Source organism: Callorhinus ursinus, unplaced genomic scaffold (assembly GCF_003265705.2).
Source record: "Callorhinus ursinus isolate GAN/ISIS: 27379988/994484 unplaced genomic scaffold, GSC_fseal_2.0 scaffold9, whole genome shotgun sequence".
Taxonomy (NCBI): domain Eukaryota; kingdom Metazoa; phylum Chordata; class Mammalia; order Carnivora; family Otariidae; genus Callorhinus; species Callorhinus ursinus.
Window position 1 is genome coordinate 51,427,584 of NW_027397071.1, and position 23,254 is coordinate 51,450,837.

General features: G+C 37.2%; 1 protein-coding gene across 8 annotated transcripts in view; it reads right to left on the bottom strand.

The window, feature by feature from the left end:
• Window positions 1-23,254, bottom strand: part of PATJ (PATJ crumbs cell polarity complex component) — a 349,122-nt gene that overhangs the window by 254,787 nt on the left and 71,081 nt on the right. For all 8 annotated transcript variants that reach the window (XM_073896643.1, XM_025871744.2, XM_073896642.1 and 5 more), the window contains one exon: window positions 2,768-2,977. In XM_073896643.1, coding sequence (XP_073752744.1) covers window positions 2,768-2,977 — 210 coding nt within the window. The remainder of the gene's footprint in view (window positions 1-2,767; window positions 2,978-23,254) is intronic.

Consider the following 23,254-nt stretch of genomic DNA (forward strand, 5'->3'; position numbering starts at 1 on the left):
CTGAGCAAAACCCCCCAGCTGCCTGGCTCAAGCATTCCGCTGCTGGCTCTGACCCGTTAGCTCTGAAGACACAATGCAGTTTTTAACTAAAGTCAGTTCATTCATTTTTTGGTTCTGGTACGTCTGAGATGAATTTGTAGAAAAGAGAAGATAAGCCCCATTCATGGTTAACATGAAAATATATAATATGAAACACATTACATAGACAATGTATATCTATATAATACATGACTTAATAAAAATTCGTGTTCTCCTAACTTTTATATATTCCATGGGCTTTCTGGTCCCAGCTGACTTTGGGCCACCTTCTTCACATTCTCTACCCCACTTCCGCAGAGGCCTCAATGAATGCTCAGTAAACATTACATGATAAGGTTAAGTGGCCACCAAGTGGACCACCAGAGAGACAGAGACCTTAACCAAGATCTGTGCCTCACTCTTTACAGTTCCTGAGCCAACGTTTTTGCGAAAGGCACCCAGATGTTAAAGAAGGAATTAGTGGTAATTCCACTAAGAATTTTTTCTTAAAGATTTTATTTATTTGAGAGAGAGAGAGAGAATGAGCAGTGGGGAGGGGCAGAGGGAGAAAGAAGCAGACTCCCTGCTGAGCAGGAAGCCCCATGCGGGACTCGATCTCAGGACCCAGAGATCATGACCTGAGCCGAAGGCCAAAGCTTAACTGACTGAGCCACCCAGGCGTCCCTCCACTAAGAATTTTTTACAGTCCTGAAAGTGACCTTTGTCTTCATCCCTTCTGTGGCTTCCCACTCCCAAGTATCCTGGAAGCCTTCTACTCACGAAGGGAAGCCTAGGCAAAGGTCTGCCTCACGGTTACTACGTTCCAAAACCCCCTCAGAATGTGGCTCTGATATCCTGAAGTCTCCGCAGCTCTCGCTCTGCCAGAAATACCACAGGAATCCACACCCAGCCAGTAACTAAGCTCTGTTTTTTTTTTTACACCGCCTGACACATCCCTAAACTGCTTCAGAGTAAAGTCATGCTATTTAAGTCCTCCAGGACATAAAACAGTTTGGGATTTCCTCTGGCAGCCCAAATAATCAGGCAAGTAATCATCAGGGAAAATCTAGACAACAACACCCCCTCCCCCGCCAACAACCAAAATATCAAGAAGATGAGATCCCCATAAAAATATCAAGTTCCTCCCCACAACTTAATTTGTCCAGAAATCAAACCAGGCATCTCCTGGTGTCTCACGTTGGCTATGGCAACACCCATACACCAAATATAGAATACAAAGTCAAGAACTTGATTAGTTATGTGCTATACTCTTTTAAAATATTTAGTATCTGATAGTATAATATACTGACATCTTTGTGGGGAATTCATGAAGGCCATGTTGAGGTTCCCCCATGCATAAATACTATGTGTAACACAGGATCTATCTCTGTCTATATATCTATAAGTGAATACACTTACCTATATTTACCTATACATAAGGACACATGTAGTATGTTAACATAGTCATATAGCATATTAATAGAATAAAAGAATCTTAGAGTTAAGAAAGATTTTAGGACTCCTCTAGTCTTGTTCAGTCTTTTCAGAGATGAAAAAATAGGCTCAGAGAAGGAAAGTGGTATACCGATGATCAGATTACTAAGATAATGTTTCTCAAAAATGTGAAATTCTGCATCAGAATTACACGGGTGATTCACCGAAGAGGCAGATCCCTAAATAGCACATCCCAATGACAAGATGAGAATCTCTGAGGGTAGGACCTCCAAAACTGCATTTTAACCATCTCCCAGGTGATCCTTATGTATAGTACATATCTTTTTGTTGAAACCCACTGGGCTGACTCATAGAAAAGCTAGAAACAGAGTCCAGGTTTCTTGAAGTCCAGTTTAACACTTTACTAAGACCAGCTGTTTCCAGACAGGCTGCCTGCAAACTAAACTTGCAACAAGTTAAATATACAGCACTGTGGTCTGAAGCCACCTGAGTTTATATCCCAACTCTGCCCTTACCAGCTACATCACTGCGGATAAATTGCTCAATTCTCTGTGTCCTGATGGGCTCATCTGTAATCTGTAACCTCTTCAAGTTGCCAGGAGGATTTAGTTAGTTAATACATGTAAAGGTTTTAAAATACATACAGTAAGCACTCAATAATATCTTCATACTGCTTGCAAATTACCACCGAATATTCTGTTGTACTGGGGAACCTCAAAACCACCCTAACTGTAATATGGCCCTTAGTCATAAGCACTAATCTGACCTGGTAGGTAAGATTAAGCAGTAAGAGAACTTCAAAATGATCTGACCACATAGAGTTCTAGATGCTAGGGGTTACGAGGCACTTTGATGGGCAGAAAAGCATATTAAAATCTCATTGCCTATGGTTAAAACAATATAGTTAAATGGATTTCAGCTTATCATGCCATTTCCACATCTTTCCCAAGTGAAAGTTAAAATGCATAGACTTATTTTAATTTACATTATAAGGAATGTGATGAGAACATACAGATCTGTGCTAATATCATGAAGATAAAAATAGTAGTAAAAGTGGTAAAAGGACTAGCAAAGTTAGCATCTATTTATATAATAATTTGCAAGCACTTTATGAATATAATCTTTAGTCCCCAAAATCTTAAGAGATAGACTTTATGTTTCTAATTTTTTAAGTCGAGGAAAGAAACTTGCATTAGTACACAGAGTAAGCCATGAAGAGGGATTCGAAACCAAATCCATGTTCTTAAGTATTACACTATTATCACGTCCTATATTAACAAAACTGAACACTTACCACCAAAGGCTTACAGATGCCAAGGCGTACGATGCCTGGTGGCACAGCTTTCAACACTTCTACAGCTTCAGCAAGTGTGGTGTTTTCCAAACAGTGTTCATTAACTGAGACCAGGCGGTCTCCAGGTAACAGCTCTCCCCCTCTTTCTGCGACACCATCTGCCACCAGGGAACGGATCACAATCACTGATCTTGTGGGATCTAAAGGGTCCTAAGGATCAAGCCAAGAAAGAAAGATAAGTCAGTTTCTGAAAACACATATACTCGTGAATCTCATTTGACTATTTACATTAAGTATCCAGCATTCTGGTGATATTCTTCCAAAGAGGTCAAAATCTATTACAATATCACTCTATACATGCACACAAATATCAGCTTATATCAAGGTGGAAACATCATCTTAACAATTTCAGTTACACATCTGAGGGTTCAATACCTACACATTTCTTCTTTGAACTTTTGGTGACTGGTACTTTGTTGGGCCACAAGAAGTCTGGTGACAGATGAGCAAGATTCTCTGACATCCTCAAGCACAGTCATATTACAGACCAAAGACAAGTCTGATCTTGGGCAATATGGAGGCTCTAAGAGAAGTGTACTATGGTAAATGATACTTCATTTTTTATGTATTCCACCAGCATAAAATCCTCCTGCTAAATGAATGAAGTTCAAAAAAGATATGGAATCCACAGAATATTCCACTGCATGAGAAAAGTAGTTTTAGAATAACATAGGTGTAATTGATAATATATAAATTGTAACATGGTATAGGGACCCCACGGTGAGAACTATTCTGATACAAGAAAACCAGTGTCATTTCATGAACAAAACCAGTCTGTAAATAACTCTCATCTACTGGGAAGGCCCCATTTTTCTTTTTATTAAGCAGCCCTAAAGATAATGTTGACATTCAATAAATACATGTGGTTAATAAGAACCAATTTATAGCCCATTATTTTTTATTTTATTGGACACTGATATATAGTACTATATGTCAGGCTCTATTTTAAGTGCTTTACTCTAACACTTGTCTATGTTTCTACAGATGAGGGAACTAAGGCTCAGAGAGTTAAGGAAACTTGCCAAGATTACCCATCTGGTAAGTGGCAGAGCTAGGATTCAAACCCAACCAGTCTGGCTCCCAAGTCCTTCCTCTTGACCACCATGTTCTGTCACTTGCTCCACATTAAAATAATGGTACAATTACTGAACATCAAACTTAGTAAGGGAGAGAAAAAAAATCATCAAACCCCAGGCGAAACACTTGTTTTTGTTTATTTTGTTCCTATTGTTTCATTATGCATATACTGTCCCATAAAGGCAAGGTGTAGTAACATGAGATTCTACTACTGTTGAACCCTTCCTGACAAATGAGAGAGAAACGGTCATGTTTTGTGTTAGAATCCGAAGACTATGGAATTAACAAAGTGAGAATTTGCCAAGTTCCAGGCTGTCAGTTTGAAGTGGCTGATGGTTCTTTTGAAGTTTTCTGATCCATTTTTCATAGACCTCTATGTTTCAGACATCAAGGTTCATTTTCAAGTACTATATGGAGTTTTAACCAAATATATGTAAATCAACAAAAGCTACATGGCTAATTCCTTGAAAAATGCGTTCAAACGTAACTTATCTTACTTTCCTTAACCTTGCTTTTCTGTTCCAAGGTCAAGAGATTCTTGGTAAATCTCTAACATGCTCTGATGTATAACACTTCATATTTATGAAGAGTATGGAAAGTAAAAATAGTCATGAGTACTCACTAATAAAGTACATAGTCTTAAACTATAATTACACCAATATTTTCAAGTAGAGGGAGCTATTGCATAGGAAGAGAAAAGAACAACAAAAAAAGTACAGTGGTATTATCAGCAGGCAATCAGTGCAGATATAAAAGAGCTGTCTATTTTGTCACCGGCAACCATGAATCACAACACACTTTTCATTCTGAAATATGAAACCATTACATTTTAAGTTTGACACACTAATAAATAAGCTGTACAATTATGTCCTTCATTTAGGATGTCAGTTTGTGATGAAAGGCTTTTTTATTAGGGGGGAAGGGAAACTACATAATAGCATATTCCCCTCATGAAATGCACAGAAAGCAACTAGCATTACTTCATATTAATAATTACTAAGCTTTCTTAGAGAAAATTGCAACAGTAAAATATACCAAAAGCAAAGAAATGATTTCACCAGCCTGATGCAAGCAATCTCTGCAGTTTCATATAACACCAAATCAAAAAGCACTATTTTTTACCCCAACTAGGTGAATAGGCTTTCAAAATGCAACCAGCTGAAATGATAATTAGAAACATCTCAAAGAAAGATTAACCGGGCAATACCAGAAACAGAACGATTAACAGATTTCCCTTATTATAGAAAAGTCACGGTGAGCATTCATTTATACAAAGTGCAGTCTTCTTTAGACCTTAAACTATACCAGGTGTGCCTGCTTACTAAAATTTATTCAGGCTTAGACCTCTAGTTATTCTCAACACTAAGTCTAATCTACCACCCCTTTTCCTGGAAGAGAGAACTAAAGGGCAGCTCCTTTGTCATTAAAAAAAAAAAAAAAAAAAAAAACAAACTATCCACTTCTGAAGATGCCCCATTATGTATAATCACTATTTCATTTTCTGTGATGACTTTTCTGACTGTGTGATTTCCCACGTAGCTGAATGAAGTTGCTTTAATGAGGAACGGTCATTTCCTTTCATGCTCATCACATGTAGTAGCTGCCCTATGGAAAATGAGCAGCTGCTGCCTACTGGGGCGAATGCTATTCTTGAGGCTTTGCTGCATAAAAAATGCTGAAAAACCAGCCTGATTTAGGCTACTCATCATCAGGAAGGTCTGTTTTCTGAAAATCTAGCCCACAATAGCATACCCATGTTGCAGCAAACAAAATGTTATGACGATATTTCTTAAGACCTCTACCCAACTTTGAGACCCCATGCAGATTTTTTTTAAAGTCCCCATCAGTTTTTATCACTTTTTATCTCAATTTTAATACCTCTAATTCTTCCTGTTTTGGTACATAACACTGCGAGGAACATTGTTTTCCAGAATCAACATTGTTTTAGACTAAGCAGTCAATAGAGGGCACTAAAGACTAATCACAAAACACAAGAACAGCATCTTTTACTATGCCAGCTATTCTCTTCTGAAGGATTTTTCTTTATTCAAAAGCCTTATATTATTATACAAGTTATAACAGTATCCCCTATGTTTGCCTCAACTCAACCGTTTATGAAAGGTGCTCCCTACAGCTCTTAAAAATATTATCAAACTCCTACAATCAATTGAGAACAGCTAACCTCCCTCAGAACACCAGACCAGAAGACAGATCTGACTTGAATTCTTCTCACTACTTAGCTATGAAATCCTGAAAACCCAAATAGCTGCTGTCTCACAAGTGAATACAATCACTGTATTGCTTGAAGAAAAGTGCATATAAGAATTTTTGAGGTTTGCTGAAGTGACATTCATGTTTGATATTATAAACACAGGATGTTTCCATGTAGGGGAAATCCAAGTTGACAGACTTCTCTCCTCCCATAATAATCCGAGTGGAATTACCATATACCCAAGCATTCACTTAATCCCTCTCCCCTCACCCCTCCGCTTAGTTGCTAGCTAAAGCATGTCAATTTGATTTACTATCTTTTCTATCTGACCCTTCCTCTCCATTTCCGCTGCCACTACCTTGGTTCAGCTGCTCATTATTTCTTGCCTGGGCAACTGCGAATCTCCCTATCTCCGATCTTGCCCTCATCCAGTCTATTTTCCACAGAGATAAAGGAATACTCTTTAAAAATAAAAATGTGGGGCTCCTCGGTGGCTCAGTCAGTTAAGCGTCAACTTTTGATTTTGGCTCAGGTCATGATCTCAGGGTCGTGAGATCGAGCCCTGCATGAAGCTCTGCACTGGGCATGGAGCCTGCTTAACATTCTCTCCCTCTTCTAGTGCCCACAACCCCCTGCTCACACACATGCTCTCTCTCTCTCTCTCTCTCTCTAAAAAAACAAAAACTGAGCACCTGGGTGGCTCAGTCAGTTAAATAGCTGACTCCTGATTTTGGCTCAGGTCATGATCTCTGGGTCCTGGGATCCTGAGCACTCCATGCTCAGCACGGCATCTGCTTAGGGATTCGCTCTCCCTCTCCCTCTCCCTCTGCCCTTCCCTCCCCCTGGCTCACACTCTCCCTTTCTCTCTCTCTCAAATAAATAAATCTTTTTAAAAGTAATAAAAATAATAAAAAATTTTAAAAATTTAAAAATTTAAAAATAAAAATGCGACCACGATTTCTTCTGTTTGAAACACTTCAGTGACACCCAACTGCCTTCAGGATCAAGTCCTAACTGCTTGGTAGAGCAATTCCCTCAGATCTGCAGATGAGTCTAAACTCCTCTTACTCTCCCCTTATGTACCATTGCCCATCCCTGTTTGCCCCACACATTGTCCCAACAATACAGAACTACTGAAATCCAAGGACTATGAAATGCTTTGACATGCTTCGTGACATCTGACAAACCATTCCACCTGCCAGGAATACTTTTTCCCTGCCCCACTGCTGCTTCTCTCCATCTTTGCCACCACTCAGCTCCAGTGTGTTTCCGCCAATGAGAAGCCTTCCCTGACTCCCCAAAGCCGACTCAGGAACTACTCTGTGATACCCCTAACCCCAAAAGAGGACTTCCACAGAGCATTCGTCATAATATTGTTTTCCTTACTGTCTCATACCTCCTAGAGTAAGTTAGGTCCTCCTGCTAGATGTATCCATGGCACCTTGCATTTTCTTTATTATAACACTTTTGACATTTTACAGAAATTATTTTAACTGTCTTACCTACTAAAAATAAGCTTCACAAGAGCAAGGGTATGTTTGCTTATTTGCTGCTTTATTTCCAGGACCTACTATAGTGACTGCCATATGGAAGGTACTCAATAGTGTTGAAATACTGAATGACTGAAACTATTTAGTGTCTCTCTCTTCACTGGACTCTTAAGTACATCAAAGGTAAAGGACACATCCCATCATAAGTGAATAAGAACAACAGCACTTACTGAGTTCTTGCCATGCCAGGAATGTTCTAGGAATCTTACTTATTAGAATTCATTTAACCTTCAAACCACCATGAGGGAGGCACATTATCCCTACTTTCAAGATGAGAAAACTAAGAGGAAAATTAACCAAGCCCCACAGCTGATAAATGGCAGAGCCAGAATTTAAACCAGCTGGTTAAGTTCCAGGGTTTATGCTCTCAGCCTCTAAGTGATGCAGCTTCTCTATCTTCAGGTATTTGCCAAATGAATTAATATTGAAAGAAGGCAAATTGATAGAAGATAATATTTATTGCCTTGCCAAAGTGTGCAAAGTTGAGTCCCTTACATACCACACTTGGCCATCACAGGTTTATGTTTCAGTACCTCGCTGATGAAGTTATCACAGAATGTGTAGCATGGCTGTATGTACAAATCAAACATGCCTTTGTTTGCCAAATTTTAATTTATATCTGTGTTCTCGAGAATCCATTCATTTGGTGAGCTAAAGACACCTTTACATGAACAGATACAAACATGTGACAGTAATCATGCCCAAATGGATGGGCATAATTTCCAAAGTCTCTGCAGTGTCTATAAAGTGTAGTACCTGAGTATTTGGGTACATTCCCACAGATCAAAGAGATCAGAGTCACATAAACTAAGGCAAGGTGCAGGGGCAGAATGGTGGTTCAGTTGAAATGTGGGCTCTGAGAGAGAGATATCAAACTGAAGACGTGGGGAGCTCTAGCCATGAAGCTGCTCTGTAAGTAAAACCACAAATCCACACAAGCAAATATGGCAAGCTCAGTGGAAAGGCATGGAGGAAGGAATGTTACATAAAGAGGAGACTGAAGAAATGAATAAGAATAGTGGTCACATTTAATAAAATTGGCAGAGGTATTTTTTAAAGAGGAACATGAGACATATACCATGGATTGTTCTGACAGTCAACATTTCTATGCTTTGCAGTATTACTCTAATGCAGAAAAACAGTAATCAAGATGTAAACAATGACTTAACTCCATGGATTCAAAATAAAGAACAATGTCTGTTCTTTTCTGCACTCAAAACCCTAACTTTTAAAAGCATTAAGGAAATAGGAGTTTTTATAGCAGAATGGCAAAGAGATAGACCATATTTTATTTCAGATAAAAATCTGTGTCTAATAGATCGATGGAACAGGACAGAGAGCCCGGAAATAAACCCATGCTTACATGGCCAATTAATCTATGACAAAAGAAGCAAGAATATACAAAGGGAAAAGACAATCTTTTCAATAAATAGTGTTGGGGCAAGTGGACAGCTACATGCTGTGTGAAGCTGGACTGTTTTCTTACACCATACACAAAAATAAATTCAAAAGGGATTAAAGACCTAAATGTGAGACCTGAAACTATAAAACTCCTAAAACACAGGCAGTAATCTCTTAGACATCAGCTTAACCAACATATTTATGGATAGGTCCCCTCAGGCAAGCGAAACAAAAGCAAAAATAAACTACTAGGACTATACCAGAATAAAAACTTGAGCACAGCAAAGAAAACCATCAACAAAATGAAAAGGCAACCTAGCGAATGGGAGGTGTTTGCAAATGATATATCTGATAAGGGGTTAATATCCAGAATACATAAAGAACTTCTACAACTCAACACCAAAAAACAACCTGATTAAAAAACGTATAGGGTCACCTGGGTGGCTCAATTGGTTAAGTGTCCGACTTGATTTCAGTTCAGGTCATGATCTCAGGGTCGTGAGATCAAGCCCCCCGTGGGGTTCCATGCTGGATATGGAGCCTGCTTAAGATTCTCTCTCTTCCTCTCCCTCTGCCCCTCCCTGACACTAAATAAATTTTTAAAAATGGATAGATGACCTGAATAGACATTTTCCCAAAGAACATATACAGCTTAACATCACTAATCATCAGGGAAATGCAAATCAAAACCACAATGAGGTATCCTCATACCCTAGTAAGAATGGCTAGGATCAAAAAGACAAGAAGTGACAAGTGTGGGCAAGGATGTAGAGAAAAGGGAACCCTCATACACTACTGGTGCAAAAGTAAATTGGTGCAACCACTACTGAAAACAGTATGGAGGTTCCTCAAAAAATGAAAAATAAAAATATCCTAAAAAAAACTGGAAAAAAAAAAAACCCTATGATCCAGTAATCCTACTGCTGGGATTTACAACAGCCAAAATATGAAGCAATGCCAAGTGTTCATGAATGGATGAATGGATAAAGAAAATGTGACACATACACACACACACACACACACACACACACACACACACACACACACACACACACAGGAATATTACTCAGCCAAAAAAAAAGAATGAAATCTTGCCATTCTGTGACAACATGGATGAGCCTACAGGGCATTATGCTAAGTGAAGTGAGACACAGAAAGACAAATACCATATGATTTCACTTACATGTAGAATCTAAAAAACAAATTAAACAAACAGACAAATAGAACTAGTGGTTGCTAATAGGTGAAGGGGATTAAGAGGTACAAACTTCCAGTTATAAAATAAATAAGTCAGGGAAATGAAAAGTAGGGCATACGGAATATAGTCAATAATATTGTAATAACTTTGTATGGAGACAGGTGGCGACTACACATCATGGTAAGCACTGAGAAATATATAGAATTGTCGAATCACTAAGTTGCACACCTGAAACATAACATCATATGTCAACTACACATCAATAATAAAAAACATTATGTATAGATTACCTTTGATAATTTTTTTAAAGATTTTATTTATTTATTTGACACAGAGAGAGATAGCAAGAACAGGAACACAAGCAGGGGGAGTGGGAGAGGGAGAAGCAGGCTTCCCGCTGAGCAGGGAACCCGATGCGGGGCTCGATCCCAGGACCCTGGGACCATGACCTGAGCCGAAGGCAGACGCTTAACCGACTGAGCCACCCAGGCGCCCCTACCTTTGATAATTTTGACACTTATTGTCAACTGAGTATATTAAAACATAAAGGCGGCCTATAGTAAACTCATGAGAGGAAATATGGTTAAGTCACAGTCTTAATCTTATGTTTAATTACTTGAATTAGTTCTTAAAGTTCCGTGTTGTATAGGTCCCCACACCAAAATAACTGCTCTCCTCGATCACTGGAGTCCTTCACCAAAATAAAATGATTCCAAAAAAATGGCTGGGAAAACTTCTAACAATTATAAAATAAAAAGTGCTCTACCAATGAACAGATCTCCTAATCAATGAATTCAATGTTGTGGTATACATTACCACAAAATGAGGCTACTGAACCTAATTCCACAAATACGTATTCACAGAAGTGTGAGGAAGTATATTTTAATAATTTTAAAGGATCTACATACGCTAATTTCTGGATAACATGAGGTAGATAGCTACGGAATATTTGATAAGAGAATTACTCCAACTCAACAATGGTTAACTGAGAGAAAGCAACAAGTGGCAAATATTTGTTTCTTGAAGAGTATACTCGTAAATATGGCCACTAATATTTGAACTGAGGAGTATATAAATTAAGTGAATTTTCAAAATAAGATCTCAAGGAAGTTACTAAGATGGAGAATACTGAAAAAAAAAAACCCAATATATTTAAAAAGGGAGACCACTAACTCTTCCATCCTGGAGGTAAGCAGAAGAAAGAATTGGTACAAAGGCAAAGGAAAGATTCTTTTGCGCGTGCGCGCACACACACACACACACACACACACACACACACACACACAGATATCGTAAAGAAAAAATGGTGATCTGCAGAAGCTCTGATGTACAGCTGGTATGAATTAAAATTTCCATTGTGAGCAATGTCAATCAGGAAACAGAATCCAAGGATAGTTTTTTAAAAGGAGAAAATAGACGTAGGGGAGAAAGACAAGGAAGACAGCTATTCAATCCACTAGTGGTAGGATGGGTGTGGATCAGAAGTCAGGGGACAAGTTTTGAGCCCCAGTTTGGTGCCAGCCTGGCTGTGCCTAATTTCACAAGTTCATTTCTCTGAGTTAGTTTCCTCAACTGTAAAATGAGAACATTGGATATATGACACTTAGGATCTATTTCCCCAACTCCAAAATCCTGTAACTAAATTTGACAGAGTATCTTGAGTCAAATTTGTCATTAATTTCTACCAAAACATTCAGAAAACCACTATAAAAAGTAGGTTATGATGTGAAAGTTAATTCAAAACAGCATCGGTAATGAAAAAAGATGCACACTATGGTCACAAATATGGTATAGTTAGTGATGTCTTTTAAGAACTCATAAAAAGGTCAGTGACTACACAAGATCTAACTTCCTGAGTATTCTACAATTGAAACAAAACATAAAACAAAGTATTTAGGACATGTGCCTTTTTTTTATATGATGAATCTTTTTTTTTTTAAGATTTATTTATTTATTTATTTGAGAGAAGGAATGAGAGAGAGAGAGAGAGAGAGAGAGCACATGAGAGGGGGGAGGGTCAGAGGGAGAAGCAGACTCTCTGCCGAGCAGGAAGCCCGATGCGGCACTCGATCCCGGGACTCCAGGATCATGACCTGAGCCGAAGGCAGTCGTTTAACCAACTGAGCCACCCAGGCGCCCTATATGATGAATCTTAAAACAACATTTTTTTTCCTTTGCCATTTTTAGATTGCATCAAAAGACATGTCAGGGACTATTAGTTGAATTAAAATCACTAGAATAGTTCTGGTTTAAGATAGTGGGATGTAATTAATTATACTAAAAGATCTTCTGATTTGACCAACAAGCTAAGCATTTACTTTTAGGAAATAGAAATAAATGTATTTATAGGGAATGCTAGGCAATAAATGATTTAATGAATAATGGGCAAGCTACCTTATCAAAATCTAATCCCATTTTTAACTATTTTATAATATAGCCAAGTATTACACTAATCATACCAATTACCACAACACCATCATGTTCAAAGTACCCACAAAATACATTCAGTGCACTCAAGATAGATTAAACTGATATGGTTCCTGGCTCCTTGTGTCTTATTACTTCCTAAATACTATTAGGCATTAAGAATAGATTTTTCCATGCATCATGCATAGAACTAAACAGTCCCTGAGCAGCAGAGTAAGCACAGCACATAAGGCAATTAAAAGTGCAATGGAAGAGAAGTGGACAGAGAAACTTGCTAAAAAATCAAAATATATTGTAAAGAGGAAGAAAAATACATCAGCTTGCACATAATTTTACTCTGCATAGCTTGGTACTTTTTAAAAGTCTATTTTAAGCACCATAATAATTTAAATGGTTCAAGCAGAAGTCCCGTGGAAATCACTTCTTGAAGACTATTTCTTTCTCTTATCCTTTTCTAGTCTCTGATTAGGTATTTTCCTTGGCTATTAGACCTGTTGCTTGAATGTTTTATCTCACGAAAATTTTTTGTCATACTGTAATTGTTTCCCATTCACTCCTGGCCCAGGACTTTTTCTGGTTTTAACAAAAATAAAACAAACAAACCATACAACAATTCTTTACCTACAAGTCCCATCATCTGGCTGAAATGTCCACTGAGCAGACAGTAGTACTCAAGTACAAAGTCACACCCTCTATTAAAATTACGTTACTTGAAATGTGAATATACATCACACTATGGAACTGCATACGTTAAGATGGTCAATTTTATGTGTATTTTATCCAAAAAACTGTTAAGTAGAAAAATGAATTTATAAATAATAAATATCATAGTATCTTCCGGGGGGGGGGAAACTACATTAGTTGAAAGTTATTATGATGTAGGGAAAATGTAGACACACAAAACTTGAAAAAGCTTTTCTAATGTTAGTTTGGGAATTTATTTTCATTTTCCAAACAAATCGTTCTCAGCCTAAGCACTTATGCATACTAGCTGAGACTTGGGTTTCTCATTGGTGAAGTGAGAAGAACAATAGTATAGATTTCACAGAGTTGTGCAAAGCATTAAATGACACAGGTCATGAAAGGTGCTTTCTAAGTCCATAGAGGTCACTTCATAAGTACTGTTACTGTTCAATACTTATCACTGTGAAGATGATGACAGAGAAGTCAGCAGGAAATATGGGACTAAGGAGTTAACAATTACCATTGAGTTTACGGTCTTTTAAACTCAACTGAGTGTATGTGATTTAAACCAACAGTGCTATCAACTACTAAACCATTGGTGATATTATGCTTACGTGGTAACACATGAAAATAAAGAGCTGACGCTGTAACTCTCCAGATACATAGACCTCTGCATCTGAAGAGAGGCTCAGAGCAGCATGGCGTCCTCAGCCGTCTTTCTCCCTTGGAGCAGACACTGAAAAACAGAAACCCTCTCTAGGCTGGGAGGTTTGCTGACACACACAACCATATCAAGGACACAGTATGCCCTGCACTCTGTAGAAAAAATTCTGTGATTTTTAAGAAAAATCCTTGAACAGGAAGCCAATACTCCGTAATATGCAGCATGTAACATGAAGAATAAAACTTTGCCAGCTTTGAAACTGTACAGGAGAAAGGCCACGGAGTCCTGCCGGGAAATCTAGGATGCAACACAACAGTTTGTACTCTCTGGCGGTGAAGAAAGTCACCAGGTCTCTAAAGAGCTCTGGCCAAGTGGAAGGAGTCAATGCAAGGAACCACAAGAAATGATCTCAAGTAAATCTTTTGGAATTGTAATAAGTATTTTTCTCTGGAAAGACAACTGGAAATTTTTTGTCATTTATCATTGTGTTAAGCCATGGTTATGAAGAATCAGTGTCGTTTCTGGTCTGAACACTGTATTTCACACCACTGGAGCTCAGAATCCCAGCTCCACTCCCGACTAATTGGGTGATCTTGAGCAAATTCCTTAACCTCTTGTTATCAAGTTTCCTCAGCCATAAAATGAAGATGATTACAGGAGCTACCTCATGAGTTTGTGGGGATGATCGAATCAGTTCATGTATGTATCAAGGCTGTAAGCAATGCCTGACCCAGTGTAAGCAGTACATAATCCATAATCATGGGCTATTATTACCATGTGAAATGGTAGTCCTGTTTTCCAAATAAAATAGGAGAACACAAAGTTTCTCAAAGGATTTTTCATTAAAAGGAATAAAACTCAAAAGTTTAGATAGAGGTACATACAGTTAACAGCCACTAAAAAAAAAAAAGACGATGACAACGACTTGAAATAAGGACCAAGTAATCAATCCTGGGACATTCCTATGTCCACTACCTGTTTGTCTACAAGGCATACCTCAGTTCCCTGTGAGGCTCCTCTGAATCCTAAAAAGCAATCATCACAGAGGCTTAGTCTCACTTCCAGCACTGCTAAAACCATAATGTATTATACAGAGTTGTTCTCAAATCTGTTTCCTTTAGTGTGCATAACATGTTTATTTATCCACTGACTCTCTACTCCCAGTTGAATTTAAACTCCATGAGGACATGGAGTCTATGGTTTATTTTGTTCACTACTATATTCTCCATGTCCAGAACAGTGCCTGCCATAGGGGATGCTCAATATACATTTGTCAAAGATCTTTAACATCTCTTTTCATCTGTATATACCCCATACTAGCTCATATTAAATGAACAATAACTTTTTTTGAAGGAGAGAATGAGTAACAGGTATAGCCACTGTGTGCTCAGATTATGTTTTTTAGAATCATCATTTTTCAGTAACTGGTAACATGTTAATTTATGCCTAGGAAAGTGTGGGCATTTATATACGTCTTTTATTTAGTCTTTATAACTTTATAAGGCAAATATTATTTCTATCTCAGAGATGATTATTTTAGTAAACTGAGAATAAGAAAGACTAACAAGCCTGTCCAAAGTCCCAGTAGGGAGGCACAGCCAGAATGAAAACCTGGTCCTCTCTGACTTCTAAGCTAGTGCTGCTAACCATCCTATATGCTCACAGTGGTGTACGAGAGAATGTCGTATCTGACTAAAGGAAAATACAAAAGGAACAGCTGAAAGGGAAACCTGAGACCTAGAAAATGGTATGTAAAGATCAGGCAGCCAATCCCCTTTCATGCATCATTAACAAATTAGGCCTCTGGTAGCACAAGGAGGCAGCACCACTTCCTGGCCCTCGCTGGAGAGAGCATGGCCTCTTTGATCACTGCCTGGCTCCAAATGACACCCACAGACAGGGCAGAGCAGTACAAAGCACCAGGCCTGGGGAAAACAGATTCTCAATACCTGTTGGTGTTTCTGATTCAGTCTTTCTGCCATACTGCAGGAGGGGCTATGACTTGTCATCTACACACCATGGTTCTCGATGGTGACATCAGAATCAAGGGAGGACTTCCAAAACACCTCATACTCAGAGAGGTCAGAGAAGCCTGGTGATGAAATAGCTCTGGAGAATGAATTTCTTCTTTAGACCAACATTTTTTTTTGACAGTTATTATTCTCTTTTTAATTACATGGGAGACAGATACACAGCTAGACTAATATCCACTAACTTCCTGGAATATGTTCAGCATTTCACAAGAGAGATGTTATTGCCAGGTTTTGCAGTAAATCTGAGCATCTTTATGCCTCTATTTTAGCTCTCTGTGGCTGTTTCATGAACACTAATAATCTGCAGTTCGGCTATTTGTGAAATACTCATGAAAGGTAATACAACAGACATTACCATTTTCAGGATCTCCTCCTCAGCAATGCCTCCTAGTATGCCGCAGAAACAGTCCTTAAGAAACATCTGTTAAAAGGGGAGTCACTGGGGCACCTGGGTGGCTCAGTAGTTAAGCGTCTGCCTTTGGCTCAGGTCATGATCCCAGGGTCCTGGGATCGAGCCCCACATTGGGCTCCCTGCTCAGCGGGAAGCCTGCTTCTCCCTCTCCCACTCCCCCTGCTTGTGTTCCTGCTCTCGCTAGCTGTCAAATAAATAAATAAAATATTTAAAAAAATAAATAAAATAAAAGGGGAGTAACCCTATGAGAAAGCACCAACCAGGTGATAAGCATTTGCTGCCTGCCTTCTATTCCATCTCCCCCCCCATTAGACACAATGGGATTTTTTTTCCCTCCGAATTCATATTCCAGAGGAGCCATGAAATTCCCACAAAGTTCAACATCAGGCCTGACTTAAGATCTTTGGGGCCTCCTGCTAACTCATCCCCCTGCAGCTGCCTCGCTAAGGCAAGCTTTTGATCTGTACTATCTGGATTTCAAGCTGATATACACACAGCCGCTTTGATCTCTTATTAAGTGGCTTCTGGTCTCCTGATGCCTTTAGTCTTGCTGCACTGTGGTTTTTGGAAGTCAGTCATCATCCTGAGCACACTACAAACTCCACACACCAGGAGTGGGCTCCCTTCATTCACCCACTTTGCAGGCTTGAAAAGCAATCTTTAAGCCATAAGGGAATTTCCCCACTAGCCACAATCAATCCACTCCATGAACACACCACTAAGAATTATTTTTCAAATGAAGCAGCTTAAAATGATTTAAAGGATACAGAACTTCCCCATAGAGGGAAAGGAAGCAAATTCTCTGTGAAAAGAAATCTTCACCCCAGTTGGCACTTTGATGTTAATAAAAATAAATGTGGATAGGAATCGGGGATGGGCACCGAATAGTCTTTACCAGTCCCAAGTTCCACTAAGCAAAAGTGACCTTTAAATGCAGATGTGTGGTTTGTTCAACAGCAAGCTATATATTTGCAAGAACATGGACACTACCATTAGCAGCAGATTGACGCCATTTTTCTTACTCTTACTATCTTAATCCTACACGGGTGAAGTGAACCCAAAGAACTCTTTTAAAAGGGTTAAAAAGGGGGGGGCACGCCTGGGTGGCTCAGTCGGTTAATCATCTGCTTTCTGCTCAGGTCATGATTCCAGTCTCCTGGGATCAAGTCCCACATCGGGCTCCTTGCTCAGCAGGGAGCCTGCTTCTCCCTCTGACTGATGCTCCCCCTGCTTGCGCTCTCTGACAAATAAATAAATAAAATCTTTTTTGGGGGGGGGAAAAAAGACAAAAACAACAACAAAAGAAAAAACTAGCCCAGATATTGGTGTCCACGTTATGAAGCCCATTGAGCATGAAAGTGTACATATAGTAACCTGCAACACATGACTGTCCTCCGTGTCTTAGATTCTAGAAATAGTATAGGTTTGTACCTGACTTTTTAATATTACTACTGTATGTACTACTATATGCTAAAACTATGTTAATACCTACCTAATTCTCTATCTTAAATTCTATGAACTAATTAGCTGACAGGAACAGAATGATATTGGGCTTCCACAAGTTAGTGAACACTGTGTACTGGTAGAGGCAGCCACCAAAAATAGCAAAAATTAAAACCCTCAATTCCTCGGGGTTGTAAGTTCTAGCCCCACGTTGGATGTAGAGATTACTTAAAAATAATTTAAAAAATAGTAATAATAATACATACATACATTTCTAATGTGTAGAGAAAGTCATTCTGTTGTACACATAAGAAAAAAGCCAACTTAAAGCCACATACATAAAATTTAAACAATCTCTTCATACAACTTTTAAAATCTTTTTTTAAAGAATTTATCTAATGGAGTTAGGAAGGAGTCAGGCAAAAACTGCACACTAAGTTTTTCTCAGAAATAGTAAGGTATGCCATATCCAAGACTCAACAATACTGCAATATTTTATATTCATACTATTTGGGCTTTATAACCCATTTCTTCTGTTAGGAAAAATTAATTGCCTTTTTTTAATAGGGAGGAATATTTTCACTATTGTTTTTAGTGAATCATCATTTGTCTTTGGTCTTTCAATTTTTTAAAATATTACTAACAGTATTTATGTATGAATCACCTCTCAATGGCTATGCTATAATGTTTTCTAATTTTTATCTATCTAAACCCAAAGTCTTTTAAAAATATCTGTTCTGGCAAAAATTGAGTCTGTCCATATCAGGAGGGGAGAGAAATGAGGACTGGGATGTTGGAGGGAAGAGAATTATTGGTTAATAAATTTTACCTTCTAAATCACTGAAATTCAAAAGTATTAAGAATGGTAATATCATGGCTAATGTTCAAAAATTGGCTAATGTCAAACATTCCAGTGAATTATAATCATGAGGGGTTATTCAAAGTTCAACATAAATCAAAACACCAGAAAATATCCACTTGCCATGTTTAATATATAAGGTCAACCCAAGGTGAAATCTACACAATTCTAAATTTATTTAAAGCTTTTTGATAGAAATTTTTAAAAATCACAGACTCACGCTACCTAATAATTGCTTCATTATTGAACAACAGCCCAAACAAATTAGTTGCAGTTATTTAGGATTCTTAAATTTGTAATTATTTTCATGTGAAGCAATAAACACTAGCTTTAACACAATGCATATGAGCACTCTATGTTAATTTTTAATACTTACTAAACTTTCATATAAGCATTAAAAATGAGAATGCTATCTAGCAGCTTGTCCTTAAGATATGAAATTTTTTTACAAGCCAGAAAAACAAGAAGATCTGCTATAATAAATTTAGTACAAAAATCTCCTGTAATAAAATGCACTCATAAAGGAAAGGAGCAACATAATATGGTAGTTAAAAGCATAGATTCTGGGAGCTGACTGCTTGAGTTCAAATTGTAGTTCTGCCATATACTCGCTGTGTGAACTTGGAATAGTTACATAACCTCTCTGTGCTTCAGGTTCCTCACTTCAAAAATGAGGATAATAGTAATAGTACCCACTCCACAGGGTTCTTGTGAGGAATACATAAAGCAATCAGAACAGTGCACCTCAAACAGTAAACAATAAATGTTAGCTATTATTATTGGATTTGTATTAATATTAGGATTAGTATGAGTATTAGTAATATTCCAAGGAAGAAAGACATTACACATAATCATAACTAAAGCACCATATGTAAACCACATCTAGAAACTGGCAAGAAATTATACTATATAAAGTTATAACCAAATTTCTTAAATTTTGTATTGCTTAGAAACAGAGTACATAGTTAAGCCATAATATTCATGTTCTTGATAAATTACGCACATTGCTGTTTTCCATGACACTATCCTCTAAGGTATGACATTATAGTGACCAGTGAGTCTTCTAATACGGTTTAAGGCAGGATTTTAACTAGCCACTACATGGAGTAGTACCTAGAAATATTTGAGACTGATAAATATTCTACCTTCATTCAAATCAGAGCCAATAAAGCTATTATCTACTTTATCCTAAAATCTAATGAGGCGGCTTACAACCCGAATCATATTTACTGTAACATAAAAACTACGTAAACCATAGTTTACTATGTTATAGTAAATATGATTCCCTTTTGCTTTCTCCTTTTCCTTTGCCCCCATCTATTTTAAATACCTTTCATGAAAACGTATATCTAGTTTGCTCTTTGCTCTTTGCATTTTCAGACTTTCACCTTTCACCAGATAGCTACCCCATAGTTCCATGGCCAATTCAAGATCCTTTATCTGCTCACTCAAAAGCAAACTGCCGGTGCACAATCCACAATAGGATAATTCACATATGGTTCATCAGGAGTTGGTTCCATTTTAGAATGTAATTTTATAATTAAATTTAGATTTTACTAAACAAAGGTATCTACTTATTAATATTCCTAATCTAACTAGATAGCTAAAAATTGGGTTAAATATACTGTAGTAGGGCTATACCTTCAAGAACAATATCTAGACTTCTGTAGTTTATTTTCTAAATTGGATGATTATCAGTATTCACATACCCATAGTAATTTTAACATTTCCTACTTCTTTACACATGCATTTACTTAATCCACAGCAATCCTTTGAGCTAGACATTATTCCCATTTTATAGATGAAGAAACTGCATAAGCACCAACAAAACAGACACTGCATATAATTTTGTCAGGTTCCTGAGGAAGTTCTTACTATTCTAGAGAAAAACCAGTCAGTGAGAAATTAATATTGCTAAGTAAATTTTCAATCTCTTCAATACTGCTAATGCAGCCCTTTACAACCTGGAAGCTCTCCCACTGTCCTAAAACTTTCTCTGTGTGGCCAAAATGTTTCTAGAGTATTCTTATTCTAAACGTGCTAAGTGGGGAAAGGGGATGTGAGTGGATCTGCATTGGTCCTATTCAGCTACCTAATAAATTCATACAGGATGCATCAAATACAGTAATAGCCAGGAACATGGCCTTTCATGACTTTTGCTAAACCTTCACCTGCCCTTGCAAAAAAATTTTTTTTGAACTTTAGAATTTATTACCTAATTACAACAATGGACAATATAACCAATTAATTAACTTGCCCGAAACCAAATTTTAAATTGTTTATGTGTCATCTAAATGTCATAGTGTATAACAGTTCTGTATGCCACTGACAAATGGTGAAATGTGCTGAATACAATTACAAGTAAATGTACTTAAGACTGACTTAAGAAAAAAATTCAGTTTAAGATTGAATGTTTTTGCTTCCAAGGTTTAGCTACAGAAGTAAATAAGCTGAGTGCTTTAATATGAATCAAAGTAGCATTTGAAAAATAAAGTATTTTTCTATCAGTTCTCCAAGAAGCACAAAGGCAAAATTACTTCTTTTGCAGCAAAATTACTTTATACAATTTGTGCAGAAATGTCAGTATAGGTAATGATGAGGATAAGGGGCGGGGGGAGAAACATAGAATTTTATTAAAAAAATAAAATTTAAAAAAACCAAAGTATGCCTCAAGGCATACCTATAGGAGTGCAGTGAAGAAAAAATATTTTTCCCTATTTGGGACTATGTTGTTTTTTTTTTTTTTTAAAAGTGTAAAGCTCAGAACTGATAGAAGAATTCTTGTTAGCTAGTTAAACTCTTAAAGACTCTCAACTTTTTCTTTCTCTCCTTTACTGAAGTTCGTTTTTATTTCTAAAGCACGTCTCTGCTTTCACATGGAATATTCAAAATATAAAACTTACATACAATGTCACTTAAGAGGGTAAGAGCAACTATTATATTATATAAGAATGCAAATACATATAGGTTCCAATCATAATGGAAATGTAGCTGAATATCTTAACACTTCATCTAAAAGGTGTTTTCATAGCTAACACTTCATCTGAAAGATGTTTTATAAACTAAATCCTAATTACCAAAATGGTTAACAAAAAAATCTCATCAAATGTGTTCATTTACTTCCAGTTATTTTTGGCTAAACTAAACTTTATTCAATCATTCTGTGAATACTTATCACTTATCATGTGGTAGATAATAAGGGCACACTGGGGAAGAAAAATTGAGATGGTACCTACAATTTGTTTTATATGCCCTTATATTTTTTAATAGCTTTTATTTTTTTAATTTAAACTCCATTAATTAACATAGAATATATTATTAGTTTCAGAGGTATAGGTCAGTGATTAGTCTTATATAACACCCAGTGCTCGTTATATCATGTGACCTCCGTAATGTCCATCACCCAGTTACCCCATCCCCCATATACCCTTATATTAACCAGCATAAACTTCTAAAATCTTACAGTATTGATACTTCTTGATAAAAGTATTTCCCCAAATATGCATTATTTACAATCCACAAATCATAATTCAGTAATATTCCAAAGAAAAGTTCTAATAACAGAGAGGGTTATCTGGCACAGAAATATGCCAGCAAAAACGAACTATCTATCTCAGTAATCTTAAATCACACTACCTAAATATGGAATTTAATGTTCTTACATAATGCTCAAAGTATTTTTCTTTTAATCTGTTCCCGAATGCCTTATTAAAAAAATTGATTTTTATATCACTTGGCATTTTATGTGCTTTGATAGAGTACATTCTGCTTTATTAAACCACAATGTGTTTAGGCAGCACTAAAGTATTAAAATATGTATCTTAAAAGTGAAGAGGTTTTTTGCCAACAGTTTTAAATTCCCCATGATAATCAGAAGGTCTAAAAATACTGTAAACCAGTAAACTGATAGAACATATAGATATCCTATTGTGATCTTTCACACACAAGCCCCCAAATGCATTAGTGACTTTAGCTATAAATGGAGTACATATACATAAATAGTATGTGTTCTGTGTTAAATATAAACATGTAATTTCATCAAGAACATTTCTATTTAATCAAGCTCACTGATATCAACAAATAAGCAAAACAAAAACCTTCGTGTGAAGTGGAGATAGAAGAGTGAGAGTTGGGAATGACTAATGTGGATGGGTTTCTTTCTGGGGTGATGAAAAGGGTTCTAAAATTAGACTGTGGTGATGGCTGCACAACTCTGAATATACTAAAAACAACCCAACAGCATGCTTGAAATGCATGAATTTTATGATATGTGAAATGTATCTCAATGAAAATGGGACTGAAAATCCCTCCATATAAAAAAAATTCTTCAAACTCCAGTCTCTAAAAGCATCCATGGGTATAAAATTATTGCTTCCCTCACTGTTCAATTATTATATCATCCCTCATTTTAATCACTAAGAAGCTACCAAATGCAAAGGTAACAATGGAAATTTTAACACCTGTCTT